This window comes from Pristis pectinata, chromosome 19 (genome assembly GCF_009764475.1).
Source record: "Pristis pectinata isolate sPriPec2 chromosome 19, sPriPec2.1.pri, whole genome shotgun sequence".
Classification (NCBI taxonomy): Eukaryota; Metazoa; Chordata; class Chondrichthyes; order Rhinopristiformes; family Pristidae; genus Pristis; species Pristis pectinata.
In genome coordinates, this window is record NC_067423.1 from 13,376,474 (window position 1) to 13,389,913 (window position 13,440).

General features: G+C 39.9%; 1 protein-coding gene across 1 annotated transcript in view; it reads left to right on the forward strand.

Annotated features, from left to right (window-relative positions):
- The window catches only part of lrguk (leucine-rich repeats and guanylate kinase domain containing), a 96,921-nt gene extending 84,109 nt beyond the window's left edge, over window positions 1-12,812 (forward strand). Inside the window, 4 exon segments of the mRNA XM_052034231.1 lie at window positions 1,071-1,159; window positions 4,283-4,399; window positions 8,247-8,419; window positions 12,595-12,812. Coding sequence (XP_051890191.1) covers window positions 1,071-1,159; window positions 4,283-4,399; window positions 8,247-8,419; window positions 12,595-12,806 — 591 coding nt within the window. The 3' untranslated portion in view covers window positions 12,807-12,812.
- Window positions 12,813-13,440: the final 628 nt, after the last annotated feature.

Consider the following 13,440-nt stretch of genomic DNA (forward strand, 5'->3'; position numbering starts at 1 on the left):
ATTGTGCTATTATTCTTTAAGTTTTCTCAGGCTGTTGCGAACACTAACTCCTCATACCTGCCTTCCTATTTATATTTGTGTCATCAACATGTAGCTGGAACGCTCCAACATTTTGCTCACTCTGAGTCCAGGGCCATTCCAAGTTAGGATAGTTTTTTTTGACTTGAAGATGTCTTTGGTGATGGGTGCCTCTTTTCTTTCAAAGTGCTAGTGTTTGTGGATTTGGAAAGTGCTGTTTTAGAAGATTCAGCAAATTCCTGCTTTGACATATAGTTCTACATCAGCGAATTACTTGCATCTTGAAGGGAGTAAGCATTGCAATCTTGTTGTTTCAGGTTGGGAGGTGGTGACAGTAAGGTGTTAGTGGACGGGAGCCAGTCAATTAGACTGCTTCCTCCTGCATGGTATTGAATTTCAGAAATGTTGTTAAGTTACACATATCCAGGTAAGAGTATTCTGTATTGTTCCTTGTTGAGGGTAGAATATCATTAGAGAGTTGGGAGGTGAACCTTCCATTGCAGAATACCCAATCTTTGACCTACTCCTGCAGTTGCAATGCTCCTACGACTGATCCAGTTAAGTTTGTAGTCAGTGGTGACATCCAAGTTGTTGATCCTAGTGGATTTGACAAAGGTAATATTATTAAACGTCAAGCAGTAGTGATATGTAAATTAATTTTGTGTGGCACTTACTATTTGACATTTATCAATTAAAGTCTTAATGCCTTTCTTGTCTTGTTGCATGTGGGTATGAACCACTTCATTGTTTGAGTAATTGCAAGTGGAATTGAATAGTGAAATCATCACTCCTGACCTTATTACAGAGGGTTGATGATGTAGAACTATACGTCTAAGACAAGGAATTCCTGCAGCAATGTCTTTGATTAAGGTGATTGGCCTCCACAACTATAGCCATCTTTCTTTGTGCTGGGTATGACATCTTTTGACGGTAAATTGTTTCAAATAGTCCCTTGGGTATTAACTTTTGTTTTTAGCAATTATTTGTGAGCTGGATTTTATTTAAGAAACATCCTCAATGCGGTCTTAAAATTGATTTTCTTTGTTACTTAGGAACAAAATTCTATTCAGCAACGCCAGAGGATGGCACGGGAGGCTGTGATGGGAAGAACTCAAAATGCAAGCACGTACCTGTTCAAAAGGTGACCAACTCTCCCTTCTGCTGATATGTGAGATTCAGGTCCATGTATAGACCAGAACTGCAGCTCATTAGATGGCATTGTGCTATTCGTGTACAGGGATTGAGTTTCAGACCCCAACCAGCATCTTTCCCTCAATGTTAATTGATTTTTGTATCATTTGCAAACTTCTTTATCATCCCTCTTACATTTGGTCCAACTTATTTACATGTATTACTAAAAGGAAAGGACTGAGAACTGAGCTCTAATGATAACATCTTTCCTGTCATAAAAACACCCATTAACAATTATTCCACTTTATTTTCTGCCATGGCCTTTTTTTTTTAAAGACTGCATTGCCTTGTGGGACTTTGTCAATGGCCTTGCTAAAATCCATGTAATCTACGTCAAATGTAGTACCCTCATCGACCTGCCTTATTACCTCCTCAAAATATTCAATTGTTATTCTGATATAACTTTGCTTTAAAAAATCCATGCTGGCCATCCCTGATTAATGTGTACTGTCCTTAGAATTAATTCCTTCTGAATAACCATAAACAAACTGGCCTGTAATTATTTGGTTTATACCTTCCTCTCTTTTTAAAGAATGAGATGTTCCTCCATTGCTTTGGTACCTTTCCTATAGTTGGAGCAGATTGGAAAACTGTAAACAGGGCCTACATAATTTCAACCACCTGGGATATACTTAATCCAGGTCAGGCAATTTATCCATTTACAAAGAAAGATTATAAACCCCTTTATACTTCCCCATTTATCCCATCCAATACTTCATATTTGATTGGCATCATCTCTCTCTTTTGTGGAATCCTTAAGTAACCTTTTGTTCTTTCTGTACTTATAAAACTCTTTAAATTTCTTTGAATATACTTACCTTTTGTTACATCCTCTCTTTGCTTTCCTAATTTCCTTTTAAATTTCACCCATGCACCTTCTTTACTCTTCCAGGCTTTCTTGAGTATTAAGCTCTGTGTCTGACAAAAACATTTCTTTTTATTGCTTTTTCCAAGCATCTGGTTATCCAAGGAGCTCTAGATTTGGTAGCTCCACATGTATTCTCTGTGGGAACATGTTTACTCTGAACTGCTCGATTCATCTCCTTAAATGCCTCTTTTGGCTCCAAGATTGATTTACCTTCAAGTAGCTGTTGCCAGTAAAATTCAGCTAAATTACTTCTCAGTCTAGTAAAATTGGCCCTGCCCAAAACTGGAGCCTGGCTGCTGTTTTAGTTGTCTTTTTCCGTAATGGTTCTAAATCCAGGTGAATTATGATCACTGACACAAGAATGACCTTCCACTGCTACTCCTTCCACCTGCTCAGCTTCATTATCCAACCGATATTCCAGAATTGGTTCCCGTCTTGTTGGGCTTCTGCAAATACTTTTTAAAAAAAAGTTCTCCTGAATGCACTTTAGTAATTCTGTGCTTCCTTTATCTTTAACATTGACAGTATCCCAGTTAATACTAGAATAACTGACATCTCCCATTATTAGCTGTATTACTCTTCCACTTGTCAGTAACTTACAGCTTTGTTCTTATACCTCCTTCAGGCTAATTAAAATTCTCTAATATTCGTAACAGTGTGAACGCACCTTTTGTTTTGTTCTTTGGTTCAACCTTAACCCCTTTAAGATATCCCTTTTCACAGTTGCACTTGTTTCTTTAACTGACATTGCCACACTCCTCATTCTTTATCCTCTAACTCAAAAATGCTCAACCAAGAATGTTAACCTTCCAGTCCTGGGCCCTCTGAGCAATGTTTCTGTAAGATAAGATTTATTTATTAGTCACATGTACACCGAAACACACAGTGAAATGCATCTTTTGTGTAGAATGTGCTGAGGGCAGCCCGCAAGTGTCCCAATGCTTCTGGCGCCAACATAGCATGCCCACAACCTCCTAACACATACATCCTTGGAATGTGGGATGAAACTGCAGCACCCGGAGGAAACCCATGCAGACTTGGGGAGAATGTACAAACTTCTTACAGACAGTTGCCGGAATTGAACCTGTGTTGCTGGTGCTATAATAGTGTTACGCTATCCACTACACTACCGTGCCTGCCCATAGTATTTATAGTATCACACTTGCATGTTTTTAATCAGTGCTATCAGCCCATCTACCTTGCTAATACTCATTGCATTTAAGTATTAATAGTGGCTAGGCTCCTTTTTAGTATATCTTCTGCTGTTTGTTTCTCTGTCTTTCAAACTCTCTTGTTAATTTTCTGGGGGTCTTCCATTTCCAGCTCTGCTTCTTGTCCTCTGTAAAATTAATGTAAACCTGCCCCAACAAAATAGAACAATACAGCACAGACACAGGTCCATGATGTCTGTGCCAAGAGCATGATGCCAAATTAAACTAATCCCTTCTGCCTGCACATGATTTATATCCCTCCATTCCTTGCATATTAATGTACCTATCTAAATGTCTCTTGAACACCACTATGGTATCTGCTTCCCTACCACCCCAGGCAGCACGTCCACTCTGTGTGAAAAAAACTCGCCCCACACATTCCCTTTAAACTTCCCCCCCTCTCACCATGAAGCTATGCCCTCTAGTATTCAATATTTCTACCCTGGGAAAAAGATTCTGGCCATCTACCCTTTCTATGCCTCTCATAGTTTTATAAACTTTTTTTAAAAACCCCACAAGGATATTGGTTCTGACACTGTTGATATGCAACACATCTGATTAGTACAAGCTTCCCTAGAAGTGAACCCAATGCCACAGCAATTTAAAGTCCAACCTTCTGCACCATCTTTCCAACCATGTATTTGTCTTTACTACCCTCTTTTCAATACTCAAGTGTGTATCAGTTATCTCATCAGAAAGCCAAACTCTACAACAAAAGATATTGTTTAAATAGGTACTTAATGGTTGTCATGGACCTGATGGGCCAAAAGATTTAATGTTATACAGCACAGAAATTAAAAAATCAGGGCCCTGGTGCTGCAATGATCAATCAAGACTGTGCAGACATTAACTGGATAAATAATATTGAAGTGTATGAAAGGCAGTATAGTAAGTTACCTAAATAAATGGGAAATAAGAGAAGGGAATGGGTTAGAGCAAAAAAAAAATTGATCCATTTTTAGCTGGGAGGAATTAATTAATATCTTCTCCGCAGGGCTCGAATCCTGAATAATGTGAAGGGCTATGAAGCATCAAGATTGACATCTCACACATCCATTATGCCTAATGCAAGTGACGTTAGTCAGGATCTGAATCTCTTATCTTCAGCCAGGTATGTTTATTCCTCATCAGTTTTCAGTTCGTTGTGGGGAGTGGTGGGGGTGGAATTGGTGCAGTTTAGTACATTGTTTTTCTTTGTTGGATTTTGTGTTCTTCACAGTGAGAGATGTTCATGTTGAGGAATGAAAATCTTTTTCATTTTGAGTACCCCGCACTCTTTTGAATCTAGAACTGTATTTATCTGCATGTGAAAACCTTAAAAACTGTCTAAAACTTTAAAACAATCCCTTTCTGCACCAGTGTTTTGCTGCCCACATAAGCTGTTCTGGAGCCTTTCTTGAATTTATCAATTAAGGGCAGTTTGGTACTACAAGCTCATCCTTAAGAAAATGTTAGTTTAATTTCAACAACCCATATATACACTGGTTGGTAGTTTAATTGGCTGCTATAAATTACCCCAAGTATAGGTGGGTACAGGAGAAGGGGGGGGGGGGGGGGGGGGGGGAGAAAGAGAAGGAATGGTGAAAGGATTAATGGGTGTGTGAAAGAGAATAGGATTGGGGGAATGCTCTGAGATCCAGCATTCCCAGAAGTCCCAAGGGCCAAATAACCACCTTCTACGTCACAAGTCACATGAGAATTAAATTTTCCAACAGGTTGGAAAGAATGTTTAATTGTATGTAGGCACACACATTCATCAGCCAAACATGAGAAATGATGACTTGCTTGTTGGAATAATTAAATAAAACAAACAAACAACTGAGGGAACATGTAAAAACAAAATCTTGTCCAAGATCTGTATAAATTCTATTTCATCAATTCATAGATTTTATCCCTTAACTCCTGTTAGAACAAGAAAGAAAAATAAAAATTGATAAAAATGTAAGAACACACACATGATTTTCCACACAGTCAGATTCTGGTGTGGTCTGTGGTACTGCCAAACAGAATTATGGAGAGGTATTCAGATGGCTTCTCTTGTGCACCTCAAAGCAGTGTTAGTTTTCCCAGGAACATTTACTGCTGCCAACAGATGGTTGCATAAGAAAGATTAAGTCTCAGGTTTTTATTCTAAACCTTTAAAAGATGAGGATCATATACATCCTCCTATTCTCCACATGCAGCCTACAATCTCCACACCTTGGAATGTGAAAATTTGAACACCCTGAAGTCTAGGTAAAAGTAAGGTCAATAGACATCAAGGGGACAACACCCTAATGGTTGAACTCATACCTTGCACAAAGGAAGATGGTGGTTGGAGGTCAGTCATCCCAGCTTCAGAACACCATTGAAGAAGTCCTAGATCCAACCATCTTTAGCTGCTTTATCAAAGACCTTCCTAATATCATAAGGTCAGAAGAGAGGATATTTGCTGATAGTTGCACAATGTTTGATTCCATTCAGAATGCCTTAACAAATGAAGCAATCCGTGCCTGAATGCAGTAAGACAGCAGGCAGTAAGTGAAAAGTAGTATTTATGACACAAAAGTGCCAGGCATTGATCATTTCAAGAGTCTAACCACCTAACCAAGATACCCACCATCAACCAGAACCTCAACTGTTCTGGCCACATAAATATTTTGGTTACAAGGGCAGATCAAAAGCTGCGTGTCCTGCAATAAGTGAGTCAGCTCCTGACATCTCAAAAACCATCTGCAAGGCACAAGTCTGAAGTGATGCAATATTCTAATTACCTGGATGAGTTCAGCACCAATAGCACTGAAGAATTACTGAAATTTTCACCATCCAGGACAAAGCAGCCTGCTTCAGTGGTACCTCATCAACCAGCCAACCATTTATTCCTTCCACTACCAACATACTATGGCTGCAGTGTATACCATTGACCAAGTGCGTTGTAGTTACTTGCCTAAAACAGCACCTCCCAAACCCATGACCTCTGCTACCAAGAATAAGCATTGCAGTTGCTGGGGGATGCCACTAGCTACAGGTTCCCCTCCAAGTTTCACACCATCCTGACCGGGAAACATATTCCCATAACTCCATCATCACTAGATCTAGATCCTGGAACTTGCTACAACAGCATGGTGGAAATACCCTCATCAGAAGATGAGAACGGATCAGGAAGGTCATTCAGTTTAAGAGAATTTGGAGATGAGCAAGAAATGCTGGCCTTGCCAGTGATGTACACATCCCAAAAAATGGATTTAAAAAAAGCAAACAGCTGTAGACTTAACTGCTCAGCTGCAACTGGTATGTTGACATTGCATTTCAGAGAGGTGTAGATGTGTGTTGGTTCCCATCAACCCTGGGTGGATAAGTACTTTGGCAATGAACTCTTCTAAACCTCCTTATGCATGGTCCCTGTGGTGCTTAAACACCTATGGTCAATTTCCATGTCACCCAGTAAGAGGACTGCTTGGCATAGACAAATACTTGGTGAAAATAAGTACTGAGTGGAGAAGTGTCCTTTGAGATGTAAGCAAGGCTCAATCTGTAGCATAACAGCATGGCTCCAGAGTACTGTGGAATGGTGTGGTAAAGAATGTGGGTAAAGAATGATTGTAATTTAGGTTATGAGATTGTAAATCACACAGGAAGGCTAAACACAGTCTTTGCTCTTTTGCTTTTGTCATTCATTTCACTACAGAACTGTTTCCCATTTAAAGATTAGTAATAAGTTTTCCTCTAAGGGTCATAGTGTTTGGAATTCTTCTTCAAGGGATGGTGTAAGCTGACTCCTTAAAAAGTTTTTAAGGCAGAGATAGATGGACAGTTGATCAGCAGGAGGGGGGAGGGTGGGGTTGGGGGCAAAAGTTTATCACTGATAGATGGGAGATGAGGTTTTAGTTCAGCCATGATCTTATTAAATGTGGAACCAGCTTGAGAGGCTGAACTGTCTATTCCAGCTCCTAATTCATTTGACACTGACTATATTTTGGTTACCACATTCACACATGCAATTCATTCATTGAGTATGGCATCACTGGCATTATAATGCTCTACTTTATAACAATGTCTGTAAAAACATCTGTTTGAATATTCACTTTAGTGTTCCCTATCAATCTGTAGCCTATAGCATGACAACCAGGCTGAGCTGCTGTGTGTAAATCTTATGCATGGTCCCTATTGCTACTTGTGGTGCTAAAATGTTAATAAAATTAGTCCTTTGTCAGTCTTAGATCATAATAATCCTTGAAACAAATCCAAGTGGTATTTTAAAAGTATAGTTCAAGATCCACTTATACTGTAAATCACTGTCCTTCAAAAAAGCTTCAATGTGAGAGCCACACTACCAATGCATTGCTTTCTGGTGCAAACTACATGCATGTTCTTATACACACATACTTGAGATAGCTGCCTCCCCCCTTCTCTATCCACTTACCTCACCTCATGAGTAGTAAGCCTGCCTCAGTACTGCTTCTGGCAAATCAGAGTCATTTTCAATCTCGCCACTTGTAAACTGGTGGATTGAAATCAGGATAGGTTCTATTTTGGGCAAGTGATCCATTCCAGCAACAAAGGGGGTAAAAAAAAACTTAATGCCAGATTAAGTACTGAACCACACTTTTCCGTGTTTGGATGCTGAAGATACCATTATATTTCCAATGCTTTATGTTAGATTTTCATGCTTTTGTATAGTTCATGTAAAAGGAATGCCGAATAACCCCTTTTGATTTGACTTGTTCTTTCAAAGCAGATCTCGAGAAAAGATTCCTCCCTACCATGACCCTAACATTTTCTAAAAGCATATTTCATCCAGGGGAGAAATCTGAAGCTCCCAAATGCTCTGTTGGTATTTGCTTGGGACCTTTCCAGATGATTCCAAACCCAAATGAATTATTGGCACTCATTAATATTTTAGTTCAATAGAAGTACCAATAAAAGAATGACTACCTTCATGTACTGCTTGGCCTCTAACCACGTTACTGTTCTCTCAGCAGCTCTGAAGCAACCCAAATTGGTACAGAGGAGTCATCGCTTTCATCAGCTGATGTATTTACAGAAGAGTCCAAGTCTGTTGTAAATGATACCGACTCTTCTGTAAGGTTTACTTCCAAGATGCTGCTAAAGATGAAATTGAGGCCTTTAACAGATTTGAACAAAACACTAGGTTTGTTTATCACTTTTGCATAAGTAACTGCTGAAGAAAGTGATATGGAATTGAGGGCACAAAGAGAAAGAATGTGGGATTTTTAAAGTGTTAACCACTTTGGTTAGTGTAATTTTTTTGGTATTTTATGCAATTTTTTTTAAAGAAAATAAGCCCTTTTTCTATATTCAAAATCATGGGGGTGCAGGGTGAAAAATAATTTATCCAACCTTCATTTTATGTTCAAAGTAACTCCAGGAGAGTGAAGTTGTTCTAGCCAAGAACTTCTCCATCGCCAGCTGACAGATGGCATGTCAAAAAGTCACTGAAAATTTGCTTTCTCTCCCTTGAACCCAATCCACAACATGTTGCTGTCATTTTCTCTGATATTCTCAGAAAGAATACAAGAAATAGCTTGTTGTCTGACAGGCAATTCTTCTCCAGCAGAAGTCTTAGATCTATGTCTTACTATGTGTTATAACTTCATTTTATCAATACCACTTTAATCATTGATCTTGTAATGTCTTACCACTTGGTCCTCCTATCCCATGATGCCCTTACGTGGTCTACTGTTCTTAGCAGTATCTACAATCAAAGAGACCTTGCATAGTCTGCTACTCTTCTCTCTTTCTTTGACTTCAAATTAGTGGAGTCTTTACCTCCCTCTGTTTCTAAAATCTAGAAGATTTTTAATCCCAATCAGTAAAGCATCCAATAGATCTGAGACTGTTAAACTGGGAAAGCGTAGCAGATAAAAATGTCTTTTGTTGTAGAGCTTGACTTTCTGGTAAGACAAATTTTTGACAAGATAATCAAATTTTCTATTCAAAATTAAAAGATTTTCATGATTGTGGCATAGGAATGCATAAACTGAGCTGAGGTTCTAGTGGAATGGAGTCAAACCTGACATAACGAGAGTACTTTATCCAAGGTAAAACAGAAAATACTGAAAGCATTCAGCAGGTGAAGCAGCACCTGTGGGGGAGAAATAGAATTCATGTGAAGGACCCATCTTCAGAACTGAAAACAAGCATGTATTAGTTGCAGATAGGGGAAGGGATGAAGAAAATGCCTGCATTAGGGTGCAGATCAAAGCTGTCACTGAAACAATTACTTTAAAATGGGTGGTTAGAAACAATAGAAATAAATGAATTGAAGTGGAAAGGTACAGCAACATCTGTGAATGCTTTCTTCATTCATAGAGAACTCAAAACAACATTTACCTTTATTGCCAATTTCTATTCTGCTCACTTTAACAAGTCCCAAACCTGGCTCTTCCCTTCCATGACGTCTCCAATTCAATGAGCAGATTGGCGACCAATATCCATTATAAACCTATTGATCACCTCAACTACACCTCATTACACCCTGCTTCTAAGGATGCCATTTGATTCTCCCAGTCTTATTTTCCATCATATCTGCTCAAATGATGAGAATTTCCACTAGTGCCTTTAAGAGGCCTTCCTTTATCCTTATCTAAGGAAAGGATGTACTTGCCATGGAGGGACTGCAGCAAAGATCCACCACACTTTTTCCAGAGATGATGGTTTTGCTGTATGAGGAGAAATTGAGTAAATTAGGTCTGTATTCTCTAGCATTTAGAAGAATGAGAAAAGATCTCATGGAAACATAAAATCATTGAGTTCATTCAAAACACAGATAGATAAATTTCTGCATATTAATGAAATCTAGGGATCTGGGGAGAGTGCAGGAAAATAGCACTGTGGTAGATCAGCCATGATCTATGAATGGTGGAACAGGCTCAAAAGTGTTAGATGACCTACCCCTGCTCCGGTTTCTTATGTTAACCTGGCACCCTACCAGACTCCACACTGAACAGATAATCATCCATTATCTCTGCCAACAGCAACAGGATTCTATGACTACTCACATCTTCCATTCCCCTTTCAGTATTCGGAAGGCACCATTCCCCGTGTCTCTCTGATTCACTCTTCCATTTCAACAAACCATTCTCCTTCTCGTGACACTTTTCAGTGCAATAGCATGAGGTACAACATCTGTCATTTTCAGCATTTTAAGGGACCATTCCCTTTGCAACTCCCTGGTGCACTCTTCTGTTCTGACCAACCACCCCCCTTGTGCATCACTTTCCCTTGCAACTGCAGGCAATGCAATGCTTGTCCTTTCATCTCTTGCCTTCCCACTATCCAGGGGCCCAAAGTGCCTCTCCAGGCAAAGCAATTCTTCCAATCTAGTGTTACTTTTTTCAATGTTCACAATGTGGTCTCCTCTACATTGGAAAAACCAAATGCAGATTGGTGATCACTTTCCTGGGTTCAGTCAGGTGCCCCAGAAAGGGATCCTGAACTTCCCCTTGCCTCCCAATGTAATCCTTCAGCCCAGCCCCACTCTGTGGCCTCCTATATGCAAGCTCGAGGAGCAGCACTTCATCTTCCGTCTGGGCACGTTGCAGCCTTCTGGACTTATCAAATTACCTGAAGTTGTAGAATTCAATGTTTTCTATCTGTTTCAGTCATTCCTCTGTAATAGGGATGTTGTTGTTAATTTTCCCCATTTTTTACCTCTAGGAGTGGAGAACATGCCTGGCCTGACCTGCTGGGCACATCTTCCTGCTCTGCATTTTGCAACTCCTACATTCTTTTGTTTATGTTCTCTTTAACTGCTCCCATTTGCTCATTGGCCAGATCACTTTGTTTACAGCTCATCCCCATGGTCACCATAGTTTTACCCTATCGGAGGGATGTCCCTCCCCCACTCTTCCTGCAGCTTAACAAGCTTCTTTTGTCTCCCAGTTCAGGCAAAGGATCTTTGACATGTTTCTCTTCCCACAAATGCAGCCTGGCCTGCCGAGTATTTGCAGCATTTTCTGTTTTTATTTTAGATTTCCAACATACACGGGTTTTTTTTATTTTCATCTGTCCTTTTACCTCCTCCCATCCCAACATCCAACAATCCATCCAAGTGAAGCAACAATGAGTGCACGAACTTCTAATTTTGTGTACTGCAATCAGTTTTAACAATGTGGTCTTTACATTTAGAGAACCTAAACTGGTTGGATGCTTTGCAGAATACCTCTATTCAAATTCTGAACTTCCACTTGCTTTCATATTAATCCTGCACCCAACTCCACACTCACCTCTGTCTTTGGGACCAGAGACCCTGTATAAAATACACTTTCTGAGCAATTGTAAACAGTAGCATGCAAGTCGTATTCAAGTATGAGATCATGATATTTCTTTCAGTGTTGTTCTTGTGGGAGAGGAGAGGGGTGATTCTCAGGAGACAACTGTACCATCTCCTGCACAAGACCTTCCTCCTAGCATGTAATTTGTTGACCAGGACGTGCATATCCCCTGGAGGGAATGTGGGAGCTAGCTCCTTCTCTTTGCAACATCCATCATTGTAGCAACTAAAGGGTGTGTTGCTGTCAACAGGAGTATGCCTTTAATCTCTGGTTGCTGCATAGCCAGTGGGGCAATGCACAAACTTGGGTGAGATCCAGTCTGGAATCATACAGGGCCCATTTTAGTATTTGATCCTGGGTATAACCACGCTTCTATTTCAGGCAGACTTTGGATAATTTCACAAATTTCTTTTTGGAGGGAGCACGACTGGACATTCCCACCAAAAACCACCATCTTTTAACAGCCGAAAATGAGACGCAGGCCAATTTATAGGCAATTGTTTTAAGTGAAATCTCATGCTGCCTTCACTTCCATGGGTAATCACCCTAATTCTGCCTCCTGCTGCTGACAGATTTTCCTTATTTACACCAATAAAACTATTCATGCTTTTGCCATTAAAGTTCCTTTTAATTTTCCTTACCTCAGCTTATCTAGTCTCTCCAGATGTGGAAGTCTCTCTTCCTTGCTACTATTCTAATAAATTTCTTCTGCCCACTGACCTCCATCAGCTTTGAGTTAAAATCGGACCCTCTTGCTGTTCATATGGAAACAACCTCTGGTAGTGGAGCTGAGGACCTTGGCTCCATTTGAAAAAAGATGTCTTGATTGGTGGCTGGAATATGGATAGAGTAGGAGTGGAAGGTTAGTTTATGTGTAGATAAGCTAAAATAAACCACCTTGGCGTCCTCCATCTTTGCCCTGTGATCCCATTTGGCTGACCTGAATTTCTGAAGTTAAATCCATCACTGCACCAAGGCTGCAGCTGAATCATTTTGAGTGTAACTTATGTTCTAATGTTTGTTTATGCAGATGCTGGGGATACTGTTGGCAAACAAGAAGAAACTGGCAGGCCAGAACCCCCAAAGGAATTACAACCCATGACTAAGAATCTTTTAGCCCCAACCAGAGAGTCAGCTTCTCCTCGACTTGGATTCAACATCAAGCCTATTCTGCCTGGAATTCCATCAGGACGGACAACCGCTGAAATCCCAGTTAACCCAAAGCAAACCCCTGTACTTTGAAATGAAACTTTACCTAGTCCAGATGTTTCTGCAATGCCAAAATTAAAAATTCTATTTTTAGTCTTCTGATTATTTATATCATATCTACACTAATGACAACAACAGCTTGCATTTATACACTGCACTGAACATAGCCAAAGTATCACTGTGTTTTGCAGGAACATTACAGTTAGGGAGAGAATTCCAGAGTTTGGGGGCTGAGTATCCAATGGTGATTCAATGAAAAGTAGAATTGGGCAAGATGTACACATACGAGTCTTGGCAGGTTGTGTATGGTAGATTAGCCAGAGGTGAGAACAGTTTGATCCCAATATGGAGCCTCATTTAACCTTCAGATAAGAGGTCTGGATGGGACATTCAGCTCACTCAACTTAACAAGCAGGCAGTGGGAAAATAATCCCTTCCATCAAGTTCATCCACCTTCTGCAGGTGGCCTTAAATCTGCCAGTATAGCAACTGCATCTAGACTTCTGCAAGTGTACAATTCCATCAGAGCACTGAAAAGAAAGCTGGATACTTGTCATTGTCAATTCCTGTAACATGGTCATGGAAGTCAAAGCAGAGAATATGAAGTTGAGTGAAACACAATTTTAGTTCCTTTTTTAAAAAAAATTCCATTTTGAAAGTCAGCCAA